The sequence below is a fragment of the Mobula hypostoma genome, chromosome 6 (assembly GCF_963921235.1).
Source record: "Mobula hypostoma chromosome 6, sMobHyp1.1, whole genome shotgun sequence".
In the NCBI taxonomy this organism is placed as follows: Eukaryota; Metazoa; Chordata; class Chondrichthyes; order Myliobatiformes; family Myliobatidae; genus Mobula; species Mobula hypostoma.
In genome coordinates this window covers 12173293-12200596 of record NC_086102.1, presented here as the reverse complement: position 1 = coordinate 12200596, position 27304 = coordinate 12173293, and the positions used below count along the sequence as shown (strand labels likewise).

General features: G+C 44.0%; 1 protein-coding gene across 2 annotated transcripts in view; it reads right to left on the bottom strand.

Moving 5' to 3' along the window:
• Positions 1-25822, bottom strand: part of cyyr1 (cysteine/tyrosine-rich 1) — a 53111-nt gene extending 27289 nt beyond the window's left edge. Inside the window, exons 1-2 of one of the 2 annotated variants that reach the window (XM_063049783.1) lie at positions 25731-25822; positions 23563-23665 (exon numbers count right to left, since the gene is read on the bottom strand). In XM_063049783.1, coding sequence (XP_062905853.1) covers positions 23563-23665; positions 25731-25794 — 167 coding nt within the window. In that variant the 5' untranslated portion in view covers positions 25795-25822. Of the gene's footprint in view, positions 1-6640; positions 6741-23562; positions 23666-25730 lie in introns of those variants that run through there. The other variant, XM_063049785.1, reaches the window with a different exon arrangement.
• Between the last annotated feature and the right edge of the window lie 1482 nt (positions 25823-27304).

The window sequence follows — 27304 nt, the reverse complement described above, 5'->3', positions numbered from 1 at the left end:
CAGGCAACATCCTTGTAACATACATCAAAGTTGCTGGTGAACGCAGCAGACCAAGCAGCATCTATAGGAAGAGGTACAGTCGACGTTTCAGGCCGAGACCCTTCGTCAGGACTAACTGAAGGAAGAGTGAGTAAGGGATTTGAAAGCTGGAGGGGGAGGGGGAGATGCAAAATGATAGGAGAAGACAGGAGGGGGAGGGATGGAGCCGAGAGCTGGACAGGTGATAGGCAGAAGGGGATACGAGAGGATCATGGGACAGGAGGTCCGGGAAGAAAGACGGGGGGGGGTGACCCAGAGGATGGGCAAGAGGTATATTCAGAGGGACAGAGGGAGAAAAAGGAGAGCGAGAGAAAGAATGTGTGCATTAAAAAGAGTAACAGATGGGGTACGAGGGGGAGGTGGGGCCTAGCGGAAGTTAGAGAAGTCAATGTTCATGCCATCAGGTTGGAGGCTACCCAGACGGAATATAAGGTGTTGTTCCTCAAACCTGAGTGTGGCTCCATCTCCACAGCAGAGGAGGCCGTGGACAGACATGTCAGAATGGGAATGGGATGTGGAATCAAAATGTGTGGCCACTGGGAGATCCCGCCCCCTCTGGCGGACAGAGCGCAGACGCCCAGCAAAGCGGTCTCCCAGTCTGCGCCGGGTCCCACCAACATACAAAAGGCCACATCGGGAGCACCGGACGCAGTATATCTTGTAAATCTCCTCTGCACCCTTTCTATGGCTTCCACATCCTTCCTGTAGTGAGGCGACCAGAACTGAGCACAGTACTCCAAGTGGGGTCTGACCATTTTCCGATATAGTTGCAACATTACCTCTCGGCTCCTAAATTCAATTCCATGATTGATGAAGGCCAATACACCGTACGCCTTCTTAAGTACAGAGTTAACCTGCGCAGCTGCTTTGAGTGTCCTATGGACTTGGACCCTAAGATCCCTCTGATCCTCCACACTGTCAAGAGTCTTATCATTAATATTATATTCTGCCATCATATTTGACCTACCAAAATGAATCACTTCACACTTATCTGGGTTGAACTCCATCTGCCACTTCTCAGCTCAGTTTTGCATCCTATCAATGTCCCGCTGTAACCTCTGGCAGCCCTCCACACTATCCACAACACCCCCAACCTTTGTGTCATCAGCAGACTTACTAACCCATCCCTCCACTTCCTCATCCAGGTCATTTATAAAAATCACGAAGAGTAAGGCTCCCAGAACAGATCCCTGAGGTACCCCACTGGTGACTGACCTCCATGCAGAATATGACCCGTCTACAAATACACTTTGCCTTCTGTGGGCAAGCCAGTTTTGGATCCACAAAGCAATGTCCTCTTGGATCCCATGCCTCCTTACTTTCTCAATAAGCCTTGCATGGGATACCTTATCAAATGCCTTGCTGAAATCCATATACACTACACCTACTGCTCTTCCTTCATCAATGTGTTTAGTTACATCCTCAAAAAATTCAATCAGGCTTGTAAGGCACGACCTGCCCTTGACAAAGCCATGCTGACTATTCCTAATCATATTATACTTCTCCAAAATGTTCATAAATCCTGCCTCTCAGGATCTTCTCCATCAACTTACCAACAACTGAAGTAAGACTCACTGGTCTATAATTTCCTGGGCTATCTCTACTCCCTTTCTTGAATAAGGGAACAACATCTGCAACTCTCCAATCCTCCAGAACCTCTCCCGTCCTCATTGATGATGCAAAGATCATCGTTCAGCAATCTCCTCCCTTGCCTCCCACAGTAGCCTGGGGTACATCTCATCTGGTCCCGGCGACTTATCCAACTTGATGCTTTCCAAAAGCTCCAGCACATCCTCTTTCTTAATATCTACATGCCCAAGCTTTTCAGTCCGCTGCAAGTCATCACTACAATCACCAAGATCCCTTTCCATAGTGAACACTGAGTAAAGTATTCATTAAGTACCTTGCTATTTCCTCCGGTTCCACACACTCTTTCCCACTGTCACACTTGATAGGTCTTATTCTTTTACGTCTTATCCTCTTGCTCTTCACGTACATGTAGAATGCCTTGGGGTTTTCTTTAATCCTGCCTGCCAAGGCCTTCTCATGGCCCCTTCTGGCTCTCCTAATTTCCTTAAGCTCCTTCCTGTTGGCCTTATAATCTTCTAGATCTCTAACATTACCTAGTTCTCTGAACCTTTCGTAAGCTTTTCTTTTCTTCTTGACTAGATTTACTACAGCCTTTGTACACCACGGTTCCTGTATCCTACCATAACTTCCCTGTCTCATTGGAACGTACCTATGCAGAACTCTACACAAATATCCCCTGAACATTTGCCACATTTCTTCCGTATCTTTCCCTGAGAACATCTGTTCCCAATTTAAGCTTCCAAGTTCCTGCCTGATAGCCTCATAATTCCCCTTACTCCAATTAAATGCTTTTTTAACTTCTCTGTTCCTATCTCTCTCCAGTGCTACTGTAAAGGAGATAGAATTATGATCACTATCTCCAAAATGCTCTCCCACTGAGAGATTTGACACCTGACCAGGTTCATTTCCCAATACCAAATCAAGTACAGTCTCTCCTCTTGTAGGCTTACCTACATATTGTGTCAAGAAACCTTCCTGAACACACCTAACAAACTCCAACCTATCTAAACTCCTTGCTCTAGGGAGATGCCAATCGATATTTGGGAAATTAAAACCTCCTAGCACGACAACTCTTATTATTACACCTTTCCAGGATCTGTTTCCCTATCCGCTCCTCAATATCCCTGTATCTTTTGGGCAGCCTATAAAAATCACCCAGTAGAGTTATTGATCCCTTCCTGTTCCTAACCTCCACCCACAGAGACTTTGTAGACAATCCCTCCATGACGTCCACCTGTTCTGCAGCCGTGACACTATCTCTGATCAACAGTGCCGCGCCCCCACCTCTTTTGCCTCCCTCCCTGTCCTTTCTGAAACATCTAAAATCCGGCTCTTGAAGTAACCATTCCTGGTTACGTCACGGAGACGTAAGAAACTGCGGGTGCTAGAATTTGAAACATCACCCAATCTGCTGGAGGAACTCTGATATGCCAAGGAGCATCTGTGCTAGGAAAGAAACTGCAGGGTTTTGATCTGAAACATTTATATCAGAACTTATTGTGGGACAATGGCTTTTGCAGATGATACAAGGTCTTGGGAAAATATAGGATAATAAACAGGTAATCCTTATCAAAGATTCAAAGGCCCAAGCAAATGCAATGAACTTCTTGAGCAGTCAATTGGTGAACTTGCTGAATCAAATAATTGTTCAGAAGTCGACCATTAAAACCCTCGACCCCTGCCCTAAAATCATGGCTGACGTTCCATCTCAACTCAACATTCCAGTCATATTTTTACAATCCTTGATTGCCTTAATATTTAGAAATTCATAAAAACACGAGTTTTTGTAGATGCCGAGAATCCAGAGTAACACACACAAAGAGATGGAGGAACTGACCTGCAGAATCAAAGTCATGAAATTTGTTGTTCTGTGGCAACAGTACATTGCAATACATAATAATAAAAAATGGTAAACTACAGTAAATATGTCCATTCAGAAATCCGATGGCAGAGGGGAAGAAGCTGTACCTGAACTGCTAGGTGTGTGCCTTCAGGCTCCTGTACTTGCCTGACAACAGGTCAGGCAGCATTTCTGGAAAGGATAAAGAGTTGATGTTTCAACTTAAAGCACACGGTATTGGGGGTAAGGTATTGATGTGGATAGAGAATTGGTTAGCAGACAGGAAGCAAAGAGTGGGAATAAATGGGACCTTTTCAGAACGGCAGGCAGTGACTAGTGGGGTACTGCAAGGCTCAGTGCTGGGACCCCAGTTGTTTACAATATATATTAATGACTTGGATGAGGGAATCAAATGCAGCATCTCCAAGTTTGTGGATGACACGAAGCTGGGCGGCAGTGTTAGCTGTGAGGAGGATGCCAAGAGGATGCAGGGTGACTTGGATAGGTTGGGTGAGTGGGCAAATTCATGGCAGATGCATTTAATGTGGATAAATGTGTTATCCACCTTGGTGACAAAAATAGGAAAACAGATTATTATCTGAATGGTGGCCGATTAGGAAAAGGGGAGGTGCAACGAGACCTGGGTGTCATTATACACCAGTCATTGAAAGTGGGCATGCAGGTACAGCAGGCGGTGAAAAAGGCGAATGGTATGCTGGCATTTATAGCGAGAGGATTCGAGGTCAGGAGCAGGGAGGTACTACTGCAGTTGTACAAGGCCTTGGTGAGACCACACCTGGAGTATTGTGTGCAGTTTTGGTCCCCTAATCTGAGGAAAGACATCTTTGCCATAGAGGGAGTACAAAGAAGGTTCACCAGATTGATTCCTGGGATGGCAGGACTTTCATATGAAGAAAGACTGGATGAACTGGGCTTGTACTCGTTGGAATTTAGAAAATTGAGGGGGGATCTGATTGAAACGTATAAAATCCTAAAGGGATTGGACAGGCTAGATGCAGGAAGATTGTTCCCGATGTTGGGGAAGTCCAGAACAAGGGGTCACAGGTTGAGGATAGAGGGGAAGCCTTTTAGGACCGAGATTAGGAAAAACTTCTTCACACAGAGAGTGGTGAATCTGTGGAATTCTCTACCACAGGAAACAGTTGAGGCCAGTTCATTGGCTATATTTAAGAGGGAGTTAGATATGGCCCTTGTGGCTACGGGGATCAGGGGGTATGGAGGGAAGGCTGGTGCAGGGTTCTGAGTTGGATGATCAGCCATGATCATAATAAATGGCAGTGCAGGCTCAAAGGGCCGAATGGCCTACTCCTGCACCTATTTTCTATGTTTCTATGTTTCAGCTGAGCCTTCTCCCTTTCACTCCCGTTCTGCAACCTCACCTTCCCTTTTCATACATTCTCATCCTCCCCACCCTCCCATACCGCCTCATGTTCACATACTCACATTTTTTTATTTAAAGTGATCTCAATACCCAAGGCTCTCAGCCCAAAATGTTGACTCTTTACTTAGAGATGCGGCTCAACTAAAATGGAGTGGTCATGTTGTTCAGATGAAAGATGGACAACTGCCGAAACAAATCTTCTACTCCCAGCTTGAAGAAGGCAAACGTAAAAGAGGCGGACAACGGAAGAGATTCAAAGCTGTCTTAAAAGCCAACATGAAGAAATGTAACATCAACGTCAACAATTGGGAAACCTCTGTTGACACCCTGGGGTGGTGTATAACACAATAATAATTGAGGGGCCAATGAGCAATGAGCATCTTGTGGTGGCAGCACCAAGCTAGAGTGTGTTGCTCAGTATGCACTCCTAGAGTCTGGAACATGCCAGTCGGCAGAATTCCTCTATGGACATCTCAATGTACTGGAAGATTTGGGCAGACCAAAGAGCATCTATGCTGACGCTGGAAGACCTGGTGACAGTGGCAGACTGCCCCCAGCATATCCTCAGGTCATGTTGGTTGTTAACATTGATTGCAAACAATGCACTTCACTGTATGTATGTGATAAATCTGAATCTGATCTCAGACTTATTACCATTTGTATACGTACAAACCAAAAAATATCATTTAGTGTACCTTACATTTAGTGGCCACTTTATCAGGTACGCCTGCTAGTTAATACAAATATCTAATTAGCCAATCATGTGGCAGCAACTCAATGCATCAAAGCATGCAGACATGGTCAAGAGGTTCAGTTGTTGTTCAGACCAAACATCAGAATGGGGGAGAACTGTAACCTAAGTGACTTTACCGTGGAATGATTGTTCGTGCCAGACAGGGTGGTTTGAGTATCTCAGAAACTTCTGATCTCCTGGGATTTTCACGTACAACAGTCCTTAGAATTTAGAGAGAGTGGTGAGAAAAACAAAAAAAAAACTCCAGTGAGCAGCAGTTCTGTTGGCCAAAACCCTTTGTTCATCAGAGAGGTCAGAGGAGAATGGCCAGACTGGTTCAAGCTGACAGGAAGGTGACAGTACTTTATACTTTATTGTCGCCAAACAATTGATACTAGAACGTACAATCATCACAGCGATATTTGATTCTGCGCTTCCCGCTTCCTAGAGTACAAATCAATAGTAAATATTAAAAATTTAAATTATAAATCATAAATAGAAAATAGAAAATGGAAAGTAAGGTAGTGCAAAAAACCCGAGAAGCAGGTCCGGATATTTGGAGGGTACGGCCCAGATCCGGGTCAGGATCCGTTCAGCAGTCTTATCACAGTTGGAAAGAAGCTGTTCCCAAATCTGGCCGTACAAGTCTTCAGGATCCTAAGCTTTCTCCCAGAGGGAAGAGGGACGAAAAGTGTGTTGGCTGGGTGGGTCGTGACCTCGATTATCCTGGCAGCACTGCTCCGACAGCGTGTGGTGTAAAGTGAGTCCAAGAACTCAAAATAACCACATATTTCAACAGTGGTGTGTAGGAGCGCATCTCTGAATACACAACACGTCGAACCTTGTAGTGGATGGGCTACAACAGCAGAAGATCACAAACATACACTCAATGGCCACTTTATTAAGCACAGGAGATACCCAATAATGTGTCCACTGAGTGTTAGTTTCTTATTAATACTCACCGCCATTCCATTCCAGTGACAGGTAACCGACAAAGCTCATTATCGATTCCAGAGACAGACTGTTTCCACTTTACCTTGGTGCAAGACACTCCATGGTTGGACAGTAACAGTTAAGAAGGATTTTCGATACCAACTTGGAAGTAAGTAAAATTGCAGAGGGCAGAGGAGGAAGCATGTAACACTGTACTGCGTCCTGATAAACTCAGTGAGAGAGCGGATATTCAAATAAGAGTGGAAATAACACATTATTATTACAACCCCCACCCCAGAGCAGAGTACTTTTAAACATTGGCCAGTATGAGTAACCTTTCTTACAGGATGGACAATAAAGTTCAGATTTAATTAGTAGAACATGAGAGAAGGAGGGAATTAAAAAGCTATTCATCCTATGGGTTTTGTCCTGAGTTTGAGCTCCCTATTCAGTGGAAGCTTTGTGTACTGTTTCCATGACTACAAATAACAAACCTGTCTATTTGTCACCATAAAATAGATGGTTGGAGCGGTGTTACCATTCAAGGTCCATGAAGTAATGTTGCAGCTCTATAAAACTCTGGTTAAATCATGAGTCCATAAGGTATAGGAGCAGTACAAGGTCATTTGGCCCATCAAGTCTGCTCCACCATTTCATCCTGACTGATTCATTTTCCCTCTCAGTCCCAGTCTCCTGCCTTCTCCCCATATCCCATCATGCCCTTACCAATCAAGAATCTATCAACCTCTGATTACTTTATACTTTATTGTCACCAAATAACTGATACTAGAAAGTACAATCATCACAGTGATATTTGATACTGCGCCTCCTGTTCCCTGGATTACAAATCGATAGTAAATATTAAAGATTTATATTATAAATCATAAATAGAAAATAGAAAAATGGGGCGTAAGGTAGTGCAAAAAAACTAAGAGGCAGGTCTGGATATTTGGAGGGTACGGCCCAGATCCGGGTCAGGATCTGTTCAGCAGTCTTATCACAGTTGGAAAGAAGCTGTTCCCAAATCTGGCTGTACGAGTCTTCAAGCTCCTGAGCCTTCTCCCGGAGGGAAGAGGGATGAAAAGTATGTTGGCTGGGTGGGTTGGCTGCCACAGCTGCCTGTGGCAACGAATTCCACAAATTCACCACTCTCTGGCTAAAGAAGTTCCTGCTCATCTCAGTTCTAAAAAGGACTCCTCTCTACTCTGAGGCTGTGTTGCTGGAGAGGGAGGGGCCAGGTTGGGTGAGGAAGCCCCTCAATTATTATTGTAGCAATATACCACCCCATAAGACCACATATTGTGTCCTGTTCACTTCAAAGTGGAAAATCCTACAAAAGGCAGTAGATTCAATCCAGTACATTACTGATAAAACCTTCTGAATCATTCAGTACATCTACATGGAACGATGCCATAAAAAAAGCAGCCGCCATCTTCAAAGATCCTCACCATCCAGGCCATGCTCTTTTCTCGCTGCTGCCATCAGGTAGAAGGTACAGGTGCCTCACGGCTCTCACCACCAAGTTCAAGAACAGTTACTACCCCTCAGCCAGCAGGCTCTTGAACAAAAGGAGATAGCTACACCCATTTAAGGACACTTTAACTTTGTTGTTTCACGCTCATTATTTACTGCTATTTATTTATATCTGCATTTGCACAGTTTGCTTACAGTTAACAGTTCCAGATGTCTAGAGTTTAATAGATTTGCAAAGTATGCCTGCAGAAAAAGAATCTCAGGGTTGTATGTGGTGACATGTATGTACTCTGACAATAAATTTTACTTTGAACTTTGAAAGCTTTAGAGAGGGTGCAGAGGAGATTTACCTGGATTAGAGAGAGTGTCTATGAAGACAGTTGGAGGAGGAGGCAGCTTGAGAGAGGTGTATAAGATGAGAAGGATCATAGATAGAGTGGACAGTCAGAGACTTTTTCCCAGCGCAGAAATGGATAATACCCTGGGGCATAACTTTAAGGTGATTAGAGGAAAGTATGGGGGGGGATGTCAGAGGCAGGTTCTTTACGCAGAGAGAGGTGAGTGCGTGGAATGCTCTGCTAGGCATAGCGGTAGAAGCAGATACATTAGGGGCATTTAAGAAACTCTTAGACAGGTACATGGAGGAAAGAAAAATGGAAGGCTGAATGGGAGGGAAGGGTTAGATTGATTTCAGAGTACGTTACCAGGTCAGCACAATATTGTGGGCCGAAGGACCTGTACTGTGCTGTAATGTTCAATGTTCTAGAAATACGGACAGAAAACTTCAGAAACTTGATTGGTAAGTGCTTGCAGCTGCATCAGGAAATGAATCTGATTGATGTAATTTATTGGACAGCAGGAGTGAGTTGGGCCATAGGGCCTACTTCCTTGCTATAGGGTCTAGGATCAGTTGCCTTGGAAACACCAATGTGTTTGAATATATTTAAAAAATGAGATAGTGTTCGCGGGTTCAATGTCCATTCAGAAATCGGATGGCAGAGCGAAGAAGCTATTACTGAATTGCGTGTGTCCTCAGGCTTCTGTACCTCTTACCTGAAGGTAACAACGAGAAGACGGCATGCCTGGGTGATGGGATTTCTTAATAATGGACAAGGCCCTTCTGAGGCACCGCTCCTCAAAGATGTCTTGGGTACTACGGAGGCTGGTTCCCAAGATGGAGCTGACTATTTATACAACTTTCTGTAGCTTCTTTCAATCCTGTGCAGTAGCCTCCCCCAACAACCCGACCCATAAGCAGCCTGTTAGAATCCTCTCTCTCTACAGTACATATATAGAAGTTTGAGTGTTTTAGTTGACAAACCAAATTTCTTCAAACTCCTAATGAAATATAGCCGATGTTTGTCTTCTTTATAACTGCATTGATATGTTGGAACCAGGTTAGAACCTCAGAGATCTTGACACGCAGGAACTTGAAACTGCTACTTCTGACCCTCCTATGAGGATTGGTTCATCCTTCTTACCCTTCCTGAAGTCCACAATCATCCCAAGTCTTTCATCTTACTGACACTGAGTGCAAGGTTATTACTGTGACACCACTCAACCAGCTGGTATATCTCGCTCCCATCCCCTTTTCCCTCTCTCACCTTATCTGCTTGCCCACCCATCACCTCCCTCTAGTGCTCCACCCCCTCTGCTTTCTTCCATGGCTTTCTAATGGCTTTCACCAATCAACTTCCCAGCTCTTTATTTCATCACCCCCCACCCCCTCGGTTTCACCTATCACCTTGTGTTTCTCTCCCCCCGTCATTCAGATCTACTCCTCCGGTTTTTTTTCTCCAGTCCTGCCAAAGGGTTTTGGCCCCAAATGTCAACCGTACTTTTTTTCCCCATAGATGCTGCCCGAGTTCCTCCAGCATTTTGTATGTATTGCTCGGATTTCCAGCATCAGATTTTCTCTTGTTCCCTCTGGAAGGTGTTCTAGACACTTACCACTCTGTGTAAAAAAAAAACCTGCCTCACAAATCTCCTTTCAACTCTCCCCTTTCACAATACCCTCTAATATTTGACATTTCCACCACTTGATACCTCAACAGTCCCAGTATCCGTCCCTCTCAGCCCTGATCACACAAAGACTCAGCCTCGGAGTCTCAGGAGTAGAGAATTCCAAAAACCCAGTCTTCCGAGAAAAGAAATTCCTTCTCCTCTCAACCTTAAATGAGCATCTCTCTGTCCTGAAACTAAACTTCTTTGTTCTCGATACCCTGCAAACATCCTGTCATCATCTACCTTGTCAAACACCCTCAGGACCTTACATTTGTTATACCCACAATATCCTGGAGGGACTCACCAGGCCAGGCAGCATCTGTGGAGCGGAATGAACAGTCAACAATTTGGGCCGAGACCCCATGTATTTCCCTCCATTTACGCTGTGTGACTTGCTGAGCTCCTCCAGCATTTCAAAAGTCAAAATTGAAAAGTAGTATTTATTATCAAAGTACTGTATACTCCCTCGAGATTCATTTTCTTGCAGGCATTCAGCAGAAAATAAAGAAATACAAGAGAATTTATGAAAAACTACATAAACAAAGACTGACAAATAATCAATGTGCAAAAGACAAATTGAGCAAATTGGATGTCATCATAGCGTAGCAGTTAGTGTAATGCTATTAACAGTGCTAGCAACCTGGATTCAATTCCTGCTGCTGTCTGTACAGTGTTTGTACATTCTTCCCATATCTGTGTAGATTTCCTCCCTCATTTTAAAGACTTAGGAGCTGGTAGGTTAGTTGTTCGCAAGGGTATAACTGGGTGGCATGAGCTTGTTTGGCTGGAAGAGCCTGTTAATGTTCTGTATCTCTAAATAAAACAATATAGGTAATACTGAGAACACGAGCTGTAGTTCTTGAAAGTGAGTCTGTAAGTTGCGGAATCAGTTTATTGTTGTGGTGAATGAAGTTATCCAGGCTGGTTCAGGAGCCTGACGGTTGTAGGGTAATAACTGTTCCTGAACCTGGTGGCGTGGGATCCAAGGCTCCTGTACCTTCAGCAAGAAGACAGCATGGCCTGGATGGTGGGGTCCTTGACGATGTCTGCTGCTTTCTTGTAGCAGCGTTCTATATAAGTGTGCACAATGATGAGGAGGGCTTTTCCTTTGACAGACTGGCCTGATGGCGTGAGCATTGACACCTTATATTCCGTCTGGGTAGCCTCCAACCTGATGGCATGAACATTGACTTCTCTGGCTTCCACTGGTGCTCCGCCTCCCCCTCGTACCCCATCCGTTATTTATTTATATACACACATTCTTTCTCTCTCTCTTTTTTCTCCCTCTGCGCCCCTCACTATACCCCTTGCCCATCCTCTGGGCTTCCCCCCCCTTTCTTTCTCCCTAGGCCTCCTGTCCCGTGATCCTCTCATATCCCTTTTGCCAATCACCTGTCCGGCTCTTGGCTCCATCCCTCCCCATCCTGTCTTCTCCTATCATTTCGCATCTCCCCCTCCCCCTTTCAAACCTCTTACTAATTCTTCCTTCAGTTAGTCCTGGGGTTTATCCACCACTTTTTGTAGGTTTTTCCATTCTTGGGCATTGGTGTTTCCATATAAGACCATGATGCAACCAGTCAGGAGACTCACTACTATGCATCTATAGAAGTTTGTCAAAGTTTTAGGTGACATGCTGAACTGTTCCTGAATCTGGTTGGGGCGGTGGGGGGGGGTGGGGCTTCTGTACCTCCTGCCTGAAAAGAGTATTGCTGACGATTTCCAGCATCTGCAGAACTCGCTCTTGTATTTGTTGGTGGTGATGTCGAGGTGATTAAAAAAAGTGACAACAATGTTGTGTTATCTTTTGCAGTGGAGATTTCTCTTCTGTAGAATTCCAGGCTGCCTGGCTGCGTAGGAAAGAGACCTCATTAACATCCGATGATGAATTGTGTGCAAGAATGGAATCTATCTTCGACTTTATCTTTTACGCTGTGACCCTAAGGTGTTCATCACTTACCCTCTCTCAGAAGCTACCCAGGAGTAAAATTCAAGTTGGGCCTGTGGTTAATCATCGCAAACCTTCAAACCTGCTGTGCTCATGTACAAGCTGAGAAACTCCAGATCTGTCAATATGATGTTAGAGTCTGCAAGTTAAATGGATAACATGGTCCATTTGAAAGGCTGAATTCCCCATCAATTGTAAACAAAATATTAAATATGTTACACAACGTTAATTAAGTTATGATTTCTACTCATAAAGCATATACACGTGGCTTTGAAAAAGATATTGTGCTTTTTGGACATAGAACAGTACAGTACAAGCCCTTCGGCTAACAATGGTGTGTTGAACTTTTAATCTACTCTAAAATCAAACTAATGCTTAATTCCTACATACTGTAACTCTCCATTTTTCTATGGTCCATGTGTTTATCTAAGAGTTTCCTAAATGCCCCAGTGTATCTGCCTCCACCACTACCCCTGGCAGGGCATCTGATAGTCTGTGCAGTGTTACCATATCTCTGAAAACTGTCAAAACTATTTTCAAAGATTATCAAATCTTTAAAATATTTTAAGGACTAGCTTTATTTGTCACATATAATGTGTCATCAAATCAGTGGGGACTGTGCTGGGCAAGTGTCGTCACACTTCTGGCACCCCCTAACTGAGCCCGATCCGAAACTACACAAGACCATAAGATATAGGAACTCAATGAGGCCATTTGGCCCATTGAATCTGTTCTGCCATTTCATCATGGCTGATCTATTTTCTGTCTCGGCCCCAGTCTCCTGCCTTCTGCCCTGACTATTCAAGAATCTATCAACCTCAGGAATGTGGGAGGAAACCAGGGCACCCAGAGCGAATGCACACAGACACAGGAACGTGCAAACTCCTTACAGACAGCAGTGGGAATTGAACACTGACTGGGGAAATCGCTGGTGCTGTAAAGCAATTGTGCTAACCGCTACCCTACCATACCTTGCTTTGACGCAGAATTACCATACCTCTTGGAAGTATGTCAAAGCAATTTAGGTAATTATTTTTTTCTGAACTACTGAGAGTTTTACGCAAATATAAACGGACTAGTTTTTGGACATGCTTATATCTTGTAAACAAGCATAAAATGAATAGCCAATGTAATGCATTGTTCTCTTTATCTATTTATCTGTCTATGCACAGTTTGTTTTCTTTTGCACATTGGTTGCTTATCAGTCTTTGTGTGTAGTTTTTCAATGATTCTATTGTACTTCTCTGTTCTGCTCTGAATGTCTGCATGGAAATGAATCTCAGGGTGACCTATACTGTATGTACTTTGACAATAAATTTACTTTGAACTACTCAGTTTTGGGCAAAAATTTCAAGAGCAACACTGGGTGGGATGCCAATGATGTCTGCTGTTTTTTTCCTATTGTACGGTATTCACGGACATTCATAACCGGAACTTTTGCAGAAACAATTTAAAGCAAAGATAACCATTCACATCTACGGTCTGCAAACATTGTCTATTCCAGTGATCCATTCACTAAATCACATCAGCCCACATCTGCACAATCACAGTCGCACACTATTTGTTGAAACATATCAGTACAGCAGTGCACAGCCACAATGACACCCAGCCAAACACATAACCTCTAAGGAATGCAGCTAATATGCCCAGCCATCCAAACACAGCTAATCAAACAGATGGCCTGTCATACATCTGGCCTCTCAAACACACGGTCAATTAAACAGGCACTACTTAAATACAAGCTTCTCAAAACAGAATGCAAGCACAAAATAGCCAGGTCCACACTCTGATTTAGGAACATCTTCTCCCCCCTGCCAGATTTCTAAACAGTCCATGGACCTACAGTATGAACACTACCTTGTTATTCCTTCTGGTTTGCATTATCTTGTAATTTATTGTCATTTTTAAAATCTCTGCGCTGTACTGCTGCCGCAAAACAACCAATTTTTAGGGTCACCAGGTTCGAGAACGGTTACTTATAGCCACATTCACTGAACTGTTCCCACAACCTATGGACTCCCTTTCAAGGACTCTTCATCTCAAGTTCTTGATAATTATTGCCTACTTATTTATTATTAATATTTTATTCTTTCTTTTTGTATTTGTACACAGTTAGTTATTCTATTTTGCACATTAGTTGTTATCCATCTGTTGGGTGCAGTCTTTCATTAATTCTGTTGTGTTTCTTGTATTTACTGTAATTGCCCACAAGAAAATGAATTTCACAGTTGTATGCGATGACATATGTGTACTTCAACAACAAATTTACATTGAACCAATTTCATGCCATATACACAAGTTATTCATAAGGAAACACATTCTGATTCTTTTTTCAACATTTAAGGTAAGTTTGGGTAGGTACGGGGATGGTAGGGGCATGGAGGTTTACAGCCTCAGTGCAGGCCAATGGAAGTAGGAAGTCTAAATGGTTCAGCATGGACTAGACGGGCTGAAGGGCTTGTTTCTGTGCTGTACTTTTCTATGACTCTATAACAGCTCTCAGATGTCCTGTACATCAGGGGTCCCCAACCTTTTTCGCACTGCGGACCGGTTTAGTATTGACAATATTCTTGCGGACCGGCCGACTGGGGTGGTGGGGGGGTGGGTGGTAGTGTTCAAGTAGGGTTAAACTCACCTCAACATGTTTTTTACAGTTAGGGTTGCCAACTTTCTCACTCCCAAATAAGGGACAAAAGTAGCAGTCAAATCCTGGGACACTTTACCCCAGAAAGACTACCATGACCATGAAGCCTTGCGCGGGTACCTGTGTGCGCAAGCGCGTACGTGCCGATTCCCCCTCCCCCCCATAAATCCGCTTTGCCTTCATCTTCCCGACTACACTGTACATACATTATTTCTATTTTATATAGGCTGTGTATCCTTCCTGCTTTTACTATATGTTAGTGTTATCTTCGGCCTTATGTGTTATTTGGTATGATTTGGTAGGTTATTTTTTGGGTCTGGGAACGCTCAAAAAATTTTCCCATATAAATTAATGATAATTGCTTCTTTGCTTTACGCCATTTTGGCACAAAAGGTTTCATAGGAACGTTCTACCTTAGTGGGGGAAATACGGGACAAGGGTGGTCCCGTATGGGACAAACCAATTTAGCCCGATATACGGGATGTCCCGGCAAATACTGGACAGTTGGAAACCCTATGTTCAAGTTTAACAATGCGTGACAGGGAATGAGGAAAGGTGCAGCTGACTCATATCGTTTCCTCGCGGCCCGGTAGCACATGCTTTGCGGCCCGGTGGTTGGGGACCGCTGCTGTACACACCTACCACTCGCTTAGTAAACAGTCTTTATCTTTGGTGAATGGACACATGAAGTCATCAAACACCCTGTCACACTGTTACATAAACAATCAAATATCACACTAGAGGCACAAATATTCAATGTACCCTCAGTGGCCACTTTATTAGGTACAGGGGTTATCTAATGAAGTAGCCAATGAGTGCATATTTGTTCATGCATAAAGCTGGCTATGATACCAGCCACACAAAAAGCATCAAGTGAATAGCCAAACAGCCCACCAAATATTCAACTTTTCATGCAATATTCAAACACTCACCAAGAACAGAGCCAATTCAATTTGCAATAAAGGTCAGTTGGAAGCCTGGAAGTCGACTCAGGAATAGCTTCTACCCCTCTGCCATCAGGTTTCTGAATGGACATTGAACCATGAACACTAACTCACTTCTATTTTTTTCTCTTTTTGCCCTACTGATTTAATTTAACCACACACACACACCTTACCATAACTTAGTTTTATTACGTATTGCAATGTACTGCTACGGTATGACAATAAATTTCACGACATACGACAGTGATGCTACCCCCAACACATCCCTAGGTGTATTGGTTGTTAACATGAACATCGCATTCACTGTATGTTTCAATCTACATGTGATAGATAAATAAAACTGAATCTGAAAACCTCAGATCAATCAACAAATTACTCAGTGGCATCATGCAAATTCATCACGCAAGGACTTCTCACTTAAATAATTGCTTAAAGTACAAACCAGAATCACTCAGACTTATAACAACTTAATCACATCATGATTCACTTGCACAGTAATCAAATAAATATACTCAAGCCCAAGCAGCTCAAACAGATATCATACATTAATTCATAAATGCCTAGCGTGGACGTCGAGAGGATGTGACTGAAAGCGGAGGAGTCTAGGACCAGAGGGCACAGACTCAGAATACAAGAGCAATAAGACCATAGGATATAGGAGCAGAATTAGGTCATTTGGCTCATCATGTTTGCTCCACCATATCATGGATGATCTATTTTTTCTCTCAGCCCCAATCTCCTGCCTTCTCCTCATACCCCTTCATGCCCTGACCAATCAAGAATCTGTCAACCTCTGCCTTAAATATACATAGTGACTTAGCCTCCACAGCTGCTTGTGGCAAAGAATTCCACAGATTCACCACTCCCTGGCTAAAGAGTTTCTTCCCCATCTCTGTCTTAAAAGTACGCCTCTCTTTTCTGAAGTTGTGTCCTCTGGTCTTAGACTCTCCCACCACAGGAAACGTCCTCTCCACATCCACTCTATCAAGGCCTTTCACCCTCATTCTTCTGAATTCTAGTAAATACAGGCCATGTGCCATCAGACACTTTCATATGACAATCCATTCAATCGTGGAATCATTTTCATGAACCTCCTTTGATCCCTCTTGTTTTAGCAGATCCTTTCTAAGGTGCCCAAGACTGCTCACAATACTCCAGTTGAATCCTCACCAGTGCTTTATAAAGGATCAACATTACATCCTTGCTTTTATATTGTAGTCCTCTTGAAATGAATGCTAACATTGTATTTGCCTTCCTCATATCAGAATCAGCCTGCAAATTAACCTTCAGGGAATCCTGCGCAAGAAATCCCAAGTCCCTTTGTACCTCAGTTTTTTGTATTTTCTCTCCATTTAGAAAATAGTCAATCTTTTTATTTCTTCTACCAAAGTGCATGACCATACACTTCCCCACACTGTATTCCATCTGCCTCTTCTTTGCCTATTCTCCTAATCTGTCTAAGTCCTTCTGTAGCCTCTCTACTTTCTCAAAACTTCCTGCTCTTCCACCCATCTTCATATCGTTTGCAAAGTCTGCAACAAAGCCATCAATTCCATCATCCAAATCATTGACATATAATGTGAAAAGAATCGGTCCCAACACAGACCCCTGTGGAACATCACTAATCACCAGCAGCCAACTAGAAAAGACTCCTTTTATTCCCACTCTTTGCCTCCAACCAATCAGCCACTGCTTTATCCATGAGCTCGTAGCTTTTTAAGCAGCCTCATGTATGGCACCTTGTTAACATCAACCGATTCTCCTTTGCCTATCCTGCTTGTTATTTCTTCAAAAAATTCCAACAGGTTATTAGGAAAGACTTTCCCTTGAGGATTTTCCCATGTTGACTACGGCCTATTTTATCATGTGCCTCCAAGTACCCTGAGACCTCATCCTTAAAAATCGACTTCAACATCTTCCCAACCACCGAGGTCAGACTAACTGGCCTATAGTTTCCTTCCTTCTGCCTCTCTCCCTTCTTGAAGAGTGGAGTGACATTTGCAATTTTCCAGCCTTCTGGATCCATTCTAGAATTGAGTGATTCTTGAAAGATCATTACTAATGCCTCCACGATCTCTTCAGCCACCTCTTTCAGAACTCTGGGGTGTACACCATCTGGTCCAGGTGACTTACCTATGTTCAGACTTTTCAGTTTCCCAAGAACCTTCTCTCTAGCAATGGCAACTCCACACACTTCATGACCCCTGACACCTGGGACTGCCACGATACTGCTAGTGTCTTCCACAGTGAAGACTGATGCAATATACTTAATCTGTTCATCCGCCATTTTGTTGTCCCCATTACTACCTCGCCAGCATCATTTTCCAACAGTCCAACATTCACTCTCACATTTCTTTTATACTTTATGTATCTGAAGAACCTTTTGGTATCCTCTTTAGTATTATTGGCTTGCTTACTTTCATGTTTCTTCTTAATGATTTTGAGCTGCCTTCTGTTGGTTTTTAAAAAGCTTCCCAATTCTTTAACTTCCCACTATTACTTGCCTTTTATATGCACTATCTTTGGCTTTTATGATGGCTTAACCTTCTCAATCATATAGGAAATCCCTTTAGAACAGAGATGATGAGGAATTTATTTAACCAGAGGCTGAAGAATCTATGGAATTTATTGCCACAAATGGCTGTAGAGGCCAAGTCACTGGGTACGTATATTTAAAGGTCCTCGATTTGTATAGGCTTCAAAGGTTAGGGGAAAAGACAAGAGCAAGGGGTTGAAAGGGGAAAAAATTTAGCAGGGTATACTGAATTGCCTGAATGTTTTATGATCTTATGTACAGATACCGAAATGTGCAAAACTACACTAATACACCAAATTACTTATTCGAATGACAACACAATCCCTCTAATATGACACCATGGAATCAGAGGATGATTTCACATCTGTGCCTCATGCACAGAAGCAGTTACTCAGAAAAACAAGTACCGAAGATCACAAAGAGAATACTGCGTTTAACATGCGTGCAACGGAAGATTATTTTTTTGTTTATTCTTTCAGAGATAGGACAGGGAACAGGCCCTTCCAGTCCATCGAGCGACGCCACCCAGCCACCAACTCATCTAAACATTGCCTAATCACGGGAGAATTTACAGTGAACAACAACCCTACCAACCATTATGTCTTTGGACTGTGGGAGGAAATTGGAGCACCAGGGGAAAACCCATGTGCTCACAGGAAGGATGTACAATCTCCTTACAGAGGATGCCAGAATTGAACTCTGAGCTCCGTCGCCCGAGCTGTAGTAGCCTCACACTAAGGGCTACATTACCATGACGTCATTTACCATAGCCATGAGGTAGTAGCACTCGGAAGAACACACGACTCCAACTTTATCCCACTTTGTAGAACAGATTGGAGTTTACAGCAAGTATTGAAAGTGATACCACCCACCACTGACAGTGAAGGAGGAGATAGAGTGAAGATTCATAAAAAATGAAGTAAAAGGAATTTTTGACTTAAAAACCAGGGAATTTTGAAATTATAATCTGGGAATAAATCACCATATTATATGATCAAATTCAGATGGATTATTAGGCAGTATTTATGGTTTATTGTGCTGTAGAATAACTCAGTGAAAACTCATTCAGCAAAGTGTAACAGACACAAAATGCTGGAGAAACTCTGCAGGTCAGGCAGCACCTATGGTAGAGAATAATGAGTCAACATTTCTGGCTGACAGGCGATAGATGAGACCTGGTGAGGGGAGAGGGGGTGGAAGTGAGAAGCTGGCTGGTGTTAAGTGGAAAAGATAATGGGCTAGATAGAAAGGAATCTGATAGGAGAGGAGAAATGACCTTGAGCGAATGGGAGGGAAGAGGGACGCCAGAGGGAGGCGAGTAGAAGAGAAGGGGAGAGAGTTTAACCAGAATGGGAGAATGGGGAGGGTGGGGAAGAAATTACCTGAAGTTAGAGAAGTTTATGTTTGTGCTGACAAGTTGGAGGCCAGCCAGACGGAATATGAGATGTTGCTCCCCTTCTATCATGGCAGAAGGGGAAGCCATGGATCAACATGTCAGAATGAGACTGAGGATTGTAATTAAAATTGTTGGCCACCAGCAAATCCGGTCTGTTGCTGACGGAGTGAAAGTGCTCGACACTTTATGGGTTTGTTTACAGAAAAGGATTTGAAAGCCTCATCAGTTCACTGATTTCTTCTGACCACACTAGAATCTGCAATTGTAATCCCTGAAGAGACGAGGCTGCAGTGTCTACCAGACCCATGTTTAACTGCACTTTGGGTAATACTAGGAATTGTTATCAGTTATACGGTTGAGACATTAATAGCATCACCATTATTCCTACCATAGATTCCAGATGCTGGTTGCCAACTTTTGGTTGTCGGCAGACCAACCACCAAGAAAATTTACTTATGTAACCCTCTCACCATAAACTCGTAATGAGTTAGCTATCACAGTGAATACAACCTAACAGCAACATAACTCATCAATGCGCGGGGAATAATGATGAGAAGACCATTTCCAATAAATAAGCACATCTAGGGCAAATATGATTTGGGTAAAGACAAACATAAAAGTTTGAATGTTCATTTAAGGGAAATTGAGGTCATTATGTGCAAGAACACTGTCACACCGATGCAAGTTTAACGTTGCCAGCAAATAATAATTTAGCTCACACCAGTACAAGCTTAGACTAAAATTGTATTGACACAATATTTTAAACGATAGCAAACACAATTAAGAAAAGAGCCCATTATACATATATTAGCCCATAGTGTGCACATAATTGTCGAAGCTTGTTTGCTTTACTTTGTTTACTTACAGTACTAAACAGTTTTGCCTAAAAACGCAGGCCAAGCAAAACATGAATAAATAAATACCCAAGCAACATCAAAGGCCAAGGTGTCGCACATTCTCCAAGGCGGCGTGGTAACTAGTAATTGTTGCCACACTGTGAAAGCCAAGTCTTTATGTACACAGTATCTAAGGCAGAGGTTGATAGACTGTTGATTGGTCAGGGCATGATGGGATATGGGGAGAAGGCAGGAGATTGGGGCTGAGAGGGAAAATAGATCAACCATGATGAAATGGCAGAGAAGACTGGATGGTTCCAACAGCCTAAGTCTTCTCCTATATCTTATGGTCTTAATTAAATGTTATCTGTACGTTCTCCGTGAGACCAAAGTCTGCATGAGGATTTTCCGACAGCAGTACCTATCCTTCTAAATGGGGTCTGTGAGCATTTCCATTTTCCTTTCCCTCACCCCTTCCCCTTCCATTTCCCCTTCCCCCTCCAAAACTCCTGCACTCTCTCCAGAGAATAGCTACCCCCAATCTGGGGCATCTTAATGGTCAAGTGTTAACAAGACACCATTGACTAATTCAACAAGCCTAACTTATCAATCAACTGAATTACTTGATTGTATAATGTAATTAAAGGAACACATTGCATTTTAAGAAAATCTGCAGAAAATAAAATACCCACCAGCATCACTGTATTAATATAAAAGCATGGTCATATTCCACTTGCCTGTTACGCCACTGCCATTCAAGGCACCAATGAATCTCCTCCATCTCTGGTGGTGTTCAGGGCTTCCTTCATCGTGCCAGTAGCTTGCCCTCAGTTTTCACTACTGCCAGTCATGCAAGTCCCAGTTGAAGACTGGAATACTGTTGCACACAGATGTAGAAGGATCCTTCTATTATATGCTGCCTGACCTGCAGAGTTCCTCCAGCATTTTGTGTATCTCGCTTAGGATTTTTCATTGCTGTTTCCATTACAACTTAGTTTTATCAGTCAGGATTGTTAGGCCTGAGCTGAATCCCCGAACCTGGAGCACTGGTGGACCACCCTTAGTCTGGCCTCTACCCTTTGACTTGTTTGGCATGGGTGACTCTACCAAGAGACAAAGTAGAAAGCCCCGACTCCAGCCAACATACTGCAGCTCTCCGGGTCATTGAGACACACAAGCCTCTAAATCACAAGTTTGTGGTCCTCTTGAAGGACCACCAAGGAAACATTATAAATAATCCCACACAACTCGGCTTGGTGCTTCTATTCTCCAACAGCAGACACTTTATCACCAACTACAGCTGCAGATTGCTCAAATTAGTACCCAAGCATTCTCATAAGAACCAAATGTGTACCAATCAATCTGAATAGATTTTTGCTTCTGCTTATCACTATCACTGATATCATGTGATTTCATTAGGATAGGTTGAGCACACCAGATATGAAATTCCAAAATCTTCCAAAGTCTAAAGTTTTTCTGAGCACGGACATGACGTCAAAAATGGTAAATTTCACAGGTTTCTGGGTCATGCACAGGTCACAGACCGTTCTGAGAAGTGACCTCACATATGTAATAAACAGAAGTTAATGAAAAATTAAAAAAAAACACTGCATAAAGTAAAAAAATTAAGATCTTGATCGTGTATTTTGCTTAAGGGATACTCAACCTGTACTTTTCTCCAAGAGGACCGCAGCCCTGCTGTAGGGTTTGGGGGCTTGTGTGCCTCAACGACCTGGAGAGCCACGCTGGCTAGAATCAGGGCTCTATGCTTTGGCTCTTGGTAGGGTCACCCATGCCAAACAGGTCAAAGGGTAGAGGCCAACCTATGAATGGTCCATCGGTCCTTCAGGTTTGGGGGGGGGGGCGCTCAGCTAAGGGCTAACAACCCTGACTGGTCAAAAAAATATTATTACAGAACAGCAATGAAGAATTCTTCTACATGTGAGTCCAGCAGTATTCCTGAGTATTCACATAGGACTTGCATGTTGGACAATAGTGAAAACTGAGACGAAGCTGCCGACATGTTGAAGGAAGGTCTGGTCACCACCGGAGATGGAGAATCTTCATTGCTGCCCTAAACGCCAGCAGCATAATCGGCGGTAAGAAAGTAACTTGTACTTAAAAAACAAATCAAAGTAAAAGAACTGGATTCAGAGTCATTAGAACTCAAATGAAAGCAGAGGATAATAAATCAGCATTTTGACAAGGCAAAATAATAAACTACTGGAGGGTTTGAGGGCTGAACAATTTGCTTCTGATTCCAGCATCTACATTAACAACTGTTGTTCATATCAGCATGTTAGTTACACATGGCAGTCACATAAAGCCACAGGGCAAATCCCAGTGAGAAGCCCGCACAGAACGCTGTTGGAACTCAGCATGTCGGGCAGCATCAATAGAGAGGATAAACAATCACCATTTCAGGCTGAGACCTTCATCAGGACTGGAAAGGAAAGGGGACACAGAAGCCAGAGAAACAATTTAACCTATTTTATTTGGTGCTCCTCTACATCAGTGAGACCTGACACAGACTGGAGGACCCGCTTTGTCGAGCACGTTCGCTCTGTCTGCTGCAAAAAAGCAGGATCTCCTGGTGGTCACCCATTTCAATTTGACTTCCCGTTCTCATTCTGACATGTATGCCCACGGCCTCTACTGCCACGATGAGGCTATTCTCAGGCTGGATGAGCAACACCTCATGTTCTGTCTGAGTATGGCACGAACGTCGACTTCTCCAACTTCCGGTAATGTTTTTCCAGACCCTCCTCTCTTTTTCCACTCCCATTCTGCTTACTCTCTTTCCCTTTCTCTTCTTTTCACCTGCCTAACATCAGGCCTCTGCTTCTCCTCCTTCCAACCTTCCCTCCGCAATCCACTGTCCTATCAGTCTCCTCTTCTTCAGCCCCTTTCCTTGAGAACCTATCCCCTCCCAGCTTCTCACATCAGCACCCCTCCCCCTCCCACCTACCTTCCCTCTCACCTATCAGCTGCCAGTTTGTACCCCTTCTCCCCTTGCCCCTCTCCACCTTCTTATTTTGGTTTCTGTCCCCTTCCCCTCCAGTCCTGATGAAGGGTCTCAGTCCGAAATGTCGACTGTTTATTCCCCTCCGTAGATGCTGCCTGACTTGCTGAGTTCCTCCAGCATTTCGTGCGTGTTGCTCTGGATTTCCAGCATCTGTAGATTCCCTTGTGTTTAAGAAATCCCAATGTTATCCTTTGATCATCTTTATGAGCTGGTCACACTTACGAAAGGGCACTTCCAATGTAGGCATAGTACGAGCAGCAGTATGCAGGGGGTCCTCTACAGCAGAAGGAAGATATGCAGTCTTCACATTGTGAACAACAATATGCTGGTAACAAAAAGAAACATTATTAAAACACACACTCAGTAGCCACTTTATCAGGCACTCCTGTATACCTGCTCATTAATGCAAATATCTAATTAGCAAATCATGTGGCAGCAACTCAAAGCATAAAAGCATGCAGACATGGTCAAGAGGTTCAGTTGTTGTTCAGGTCAAACGTCAGAATGGGAAAGAAGTGTGATCTAATTGACTTTAACCATGGAATGATGGTTGGTGCCAGATGGGATGGTTTGAGTATCTCAGAAACTGCTGATTTCCTGGGATATTCACAAACAACAGTCACAAGAGTTTAAACAGAATGGAGTGAAAAACAAAAAAAGTCCAGTGAGCCACAGTTCTGGGGCAAAAAAAAAGCCTTTATAATGAGAGAAGTCAGAGGAGAATGGCCAGATTGGTTGAAGCTGACAGGAAGGGGACAGTAACTCAAATAACCATGTGCTACAACATGACGAAGGGTCTCGGCCTGAAACGTCGACTGCGCCTCTTCCTGTAGATGCTGTTTGGCCGGCTGCGTTCACCAGCAACTTTGATGTATGTTGCTGCAACATTGGATGGGCTACAGCAGCAGAAGACCACAAACATACACGGACCCGGACTGCTGACACTATCATAGCATTACAATATGCTACCATGCCAGCTTTATGCTGCCTGACCTGCTGGGCTCCTCCAGCACTTTGTGTGTATTACCCTGGATTTCCAGAATCTGCAGAATGCCTTGTGTTTATTTCATCGACCAACTTGCTTCCCACTCCACTGCCCTTCAATATCACTCATGGCTTCTTAATTGCTTCTCCCTGTCAATTCCCAGGATTCTATTTTCCTCTTTCACTTGAATCATCACTCAGCGTCAGTCTATTTAAATATCACGTTGCTTATAATATAACCTGGGTTCAATTCCCACTGCTGCCTGTGGGCAGCTTGTACGCTCTCCCATGATTGGGTGGGTTTCCTCTGGGTGCTCCTGTTTCCTCCCACATTTCAAAGACGTACCGTTAATTGGGCATTGTAAATTGTCCTGTGATTAGGTTAGGATTAAATTGGGGGATTGCCTGGCGGTGCAGGTCAAACGGCCGATTCCACACTATATCTCAATAATAGGCATCCATTATGAGACCATCATGAGACCATGGATTTGTGCCTTGGAAAATTTCCAGGGCGCAGGCCTGGGCAAGGCTGTATGGAAGACCGGCAGTTGCCCATGCTGCAAGTCTCCCCTCTCCACGCCACTGATGTTGTCCAAGGGAAGGGCACTAGGACCCATACAGCTTGGCACCGGTGTCGTCGCAGAGCAATGTGTGGTTAAATGTCTTGCTCAAGGACACAACACGTTGCCTCAGCCAAGGCTCAAACTAGCGACCTTCAGATCACTAGACGAACACCTTAACCACTTGGCCACGCAATAAGTAAATTCATATATAATAATTCATAATAAGTAAATAAATAAATCAATCATCACCCTCTGGTCTGAATCTTTCCAAACAGTTTTCCCAAGCAACACAAACAAAATGCTGGAGGAAGTCAGCAAATCAGGCAGTGTCTATGGAAGGGAATAAACAGTCAACGTTTCGAGCAGAGACCCTTCATCAGAATTGGAAAGGAAGGGGGTGGGGAGAAGCCAGAAAAGGGAGGGTGGAGGGGGAGTGCCAACTGGTAGGTGAGGGGCGAGACCAGCTGAGGGGGAAAATAGGTGAGGGGTGGGGGAGGGAACGATGAAGGGAGAAGCTGGGAGGTGATGGGTGAGACCAGGTGAGGGGGAAGATAGGTGAGGGGTGGGGGAGGGAATGATGAAGGGAGAAGCTGGGAGGTGATAGGTGGAAAAGGTAAAATGCTGAAGAAGGAGGAATCTGAGAGGACAGGAGGCTGGACCCAGGGAGAAAGGGGTGGAGGAGGGCTGGTGAGGAGAAGAGGTAAGATGGGAAGCAGAATGGGGAGTGGTAAAAGAGGCGAGGGAACGTAGTACTCCCCTTTTTACCCAGAATCATTTCAGGTGAACACAATTAAATAAAAGATGCAGTACAGTGATTTTTTAAAAAAGCGGTTTGCTTCGCACCCTGAAATACACTGAAGAGACAAGCGAGGAAGTAACTGATTCTGCAGCTTCTCAAGACGTCCATTCAGGGAGAACGGCAACTCTTTTCCTTCCAGGTCTAAAATAAAAGTTACTGAGCTGGTACAGCAAGTCGGACGTCCCAGCGCACACTTCCAGCAGATGTTCTCTTTACCAATCGTATCTGAGACTCACAAGTGGAAAGACATTCCACCGTCTAACCCCTAGGGCTGATCATTGCTTCCTCCGTAACCACCTTCTGTAGCCAACCGCGGCGACCGCCTTTAAAGTTGTTTTCCCCCCTTAATTTGCTTATTGACGAGTTCGGTTTACCATAGACTGTGGTCCCCACGCCGGGTTCCTTTACGTCTTTGTTAACCCCGTCGTCTCCGTGTCCCGGGATTACAAACGAGCAAATGTGCCGTCTTCTCAGGTTACAACATCGTGGGTGAGGGGGCGCAGGTTGGTGTTTGGCGCCGTTTATTCAAACCAACGCAATCGGAAAAGGAGAGAAAAATAAACTTAGAATGTTAAACTCAGCGGAAAACTATTTAAATACCCAGTCTTAAACTTTCCTGACATCTTGTGTGGAGGCTTTCCCTAAAGTACAGAACGAATTTCGAAAATGTGTGTCCGGGACAAAAAAAATGTACAAAAGTAATATTGACTTTCTAGCAATGTTCAAATCCAGCAGGTATATCAATAAACTTGGTAAATGGGTTTATTGTTGCCACATGTAGAGTGGAAAACGTCCACACAAATTACAAAAGTGGGGTAGTGCAATGTAAAATATCTGTACCTAAATTACCATACTGCTTAATTTCATTCAAGAAATTTTATTTGTCTGAAATCGTTGATATAGGGCAGACCGTCCAGTACATCTGGCAAAATGCCTCATCGCCAGACCTCGCCAATAGGCACCAGGACCTCGGTGAGAGGGGCCATCCCAGTCAGATCCCTCCTGTACGCCCGGGACGTCGTCTCCACACCCCGCTGCCCACGGGAGGACTGCAGTGAGGAGGAGTCTGTGACCCACCTCTTTGCACACTGTCAGTTCACAGAGAGGGTGTGGAGGAGGATGGACAGGATAGTGTCACGTTTCATCCTCAGCAGCTGCGTAACAGAGGACTCTCTGATCTACGGGCTGTTCCCGGGGACGCACACGGAGACCAACATCCGGTGCTGCTGGCAGATCATCAACTCGGTGAAAGACGCTCTTTGGTCGGTCCGAACTTGGTGATCTACCAGCACATGGAGATGTCCGTGGGAGAATGCTGCCGACTGGCACATTCTCGGCTGCAGGAGTACGTGCTGAGGGACGCACTGAAACTCGGTGCAGCCACCGCAAGGGCCCGGTGGGGAAGGACCGCTGCATAGGTTTCTTCACCCGCGGGAGAGGGAGGGGTCAGGTGGCGGGGAGTATACCCCTCAACAATGATGTGGTAAGGTGAACCAATGGGGTGCCACATGGGTGGCCAAAGGTATGGATATGTACACACCATAATGGGAACGTATGTAAAGGATGGAAAGTTATTGAATGGTTTATTGTATATAATTTTATTTTTGAATAAAGTATA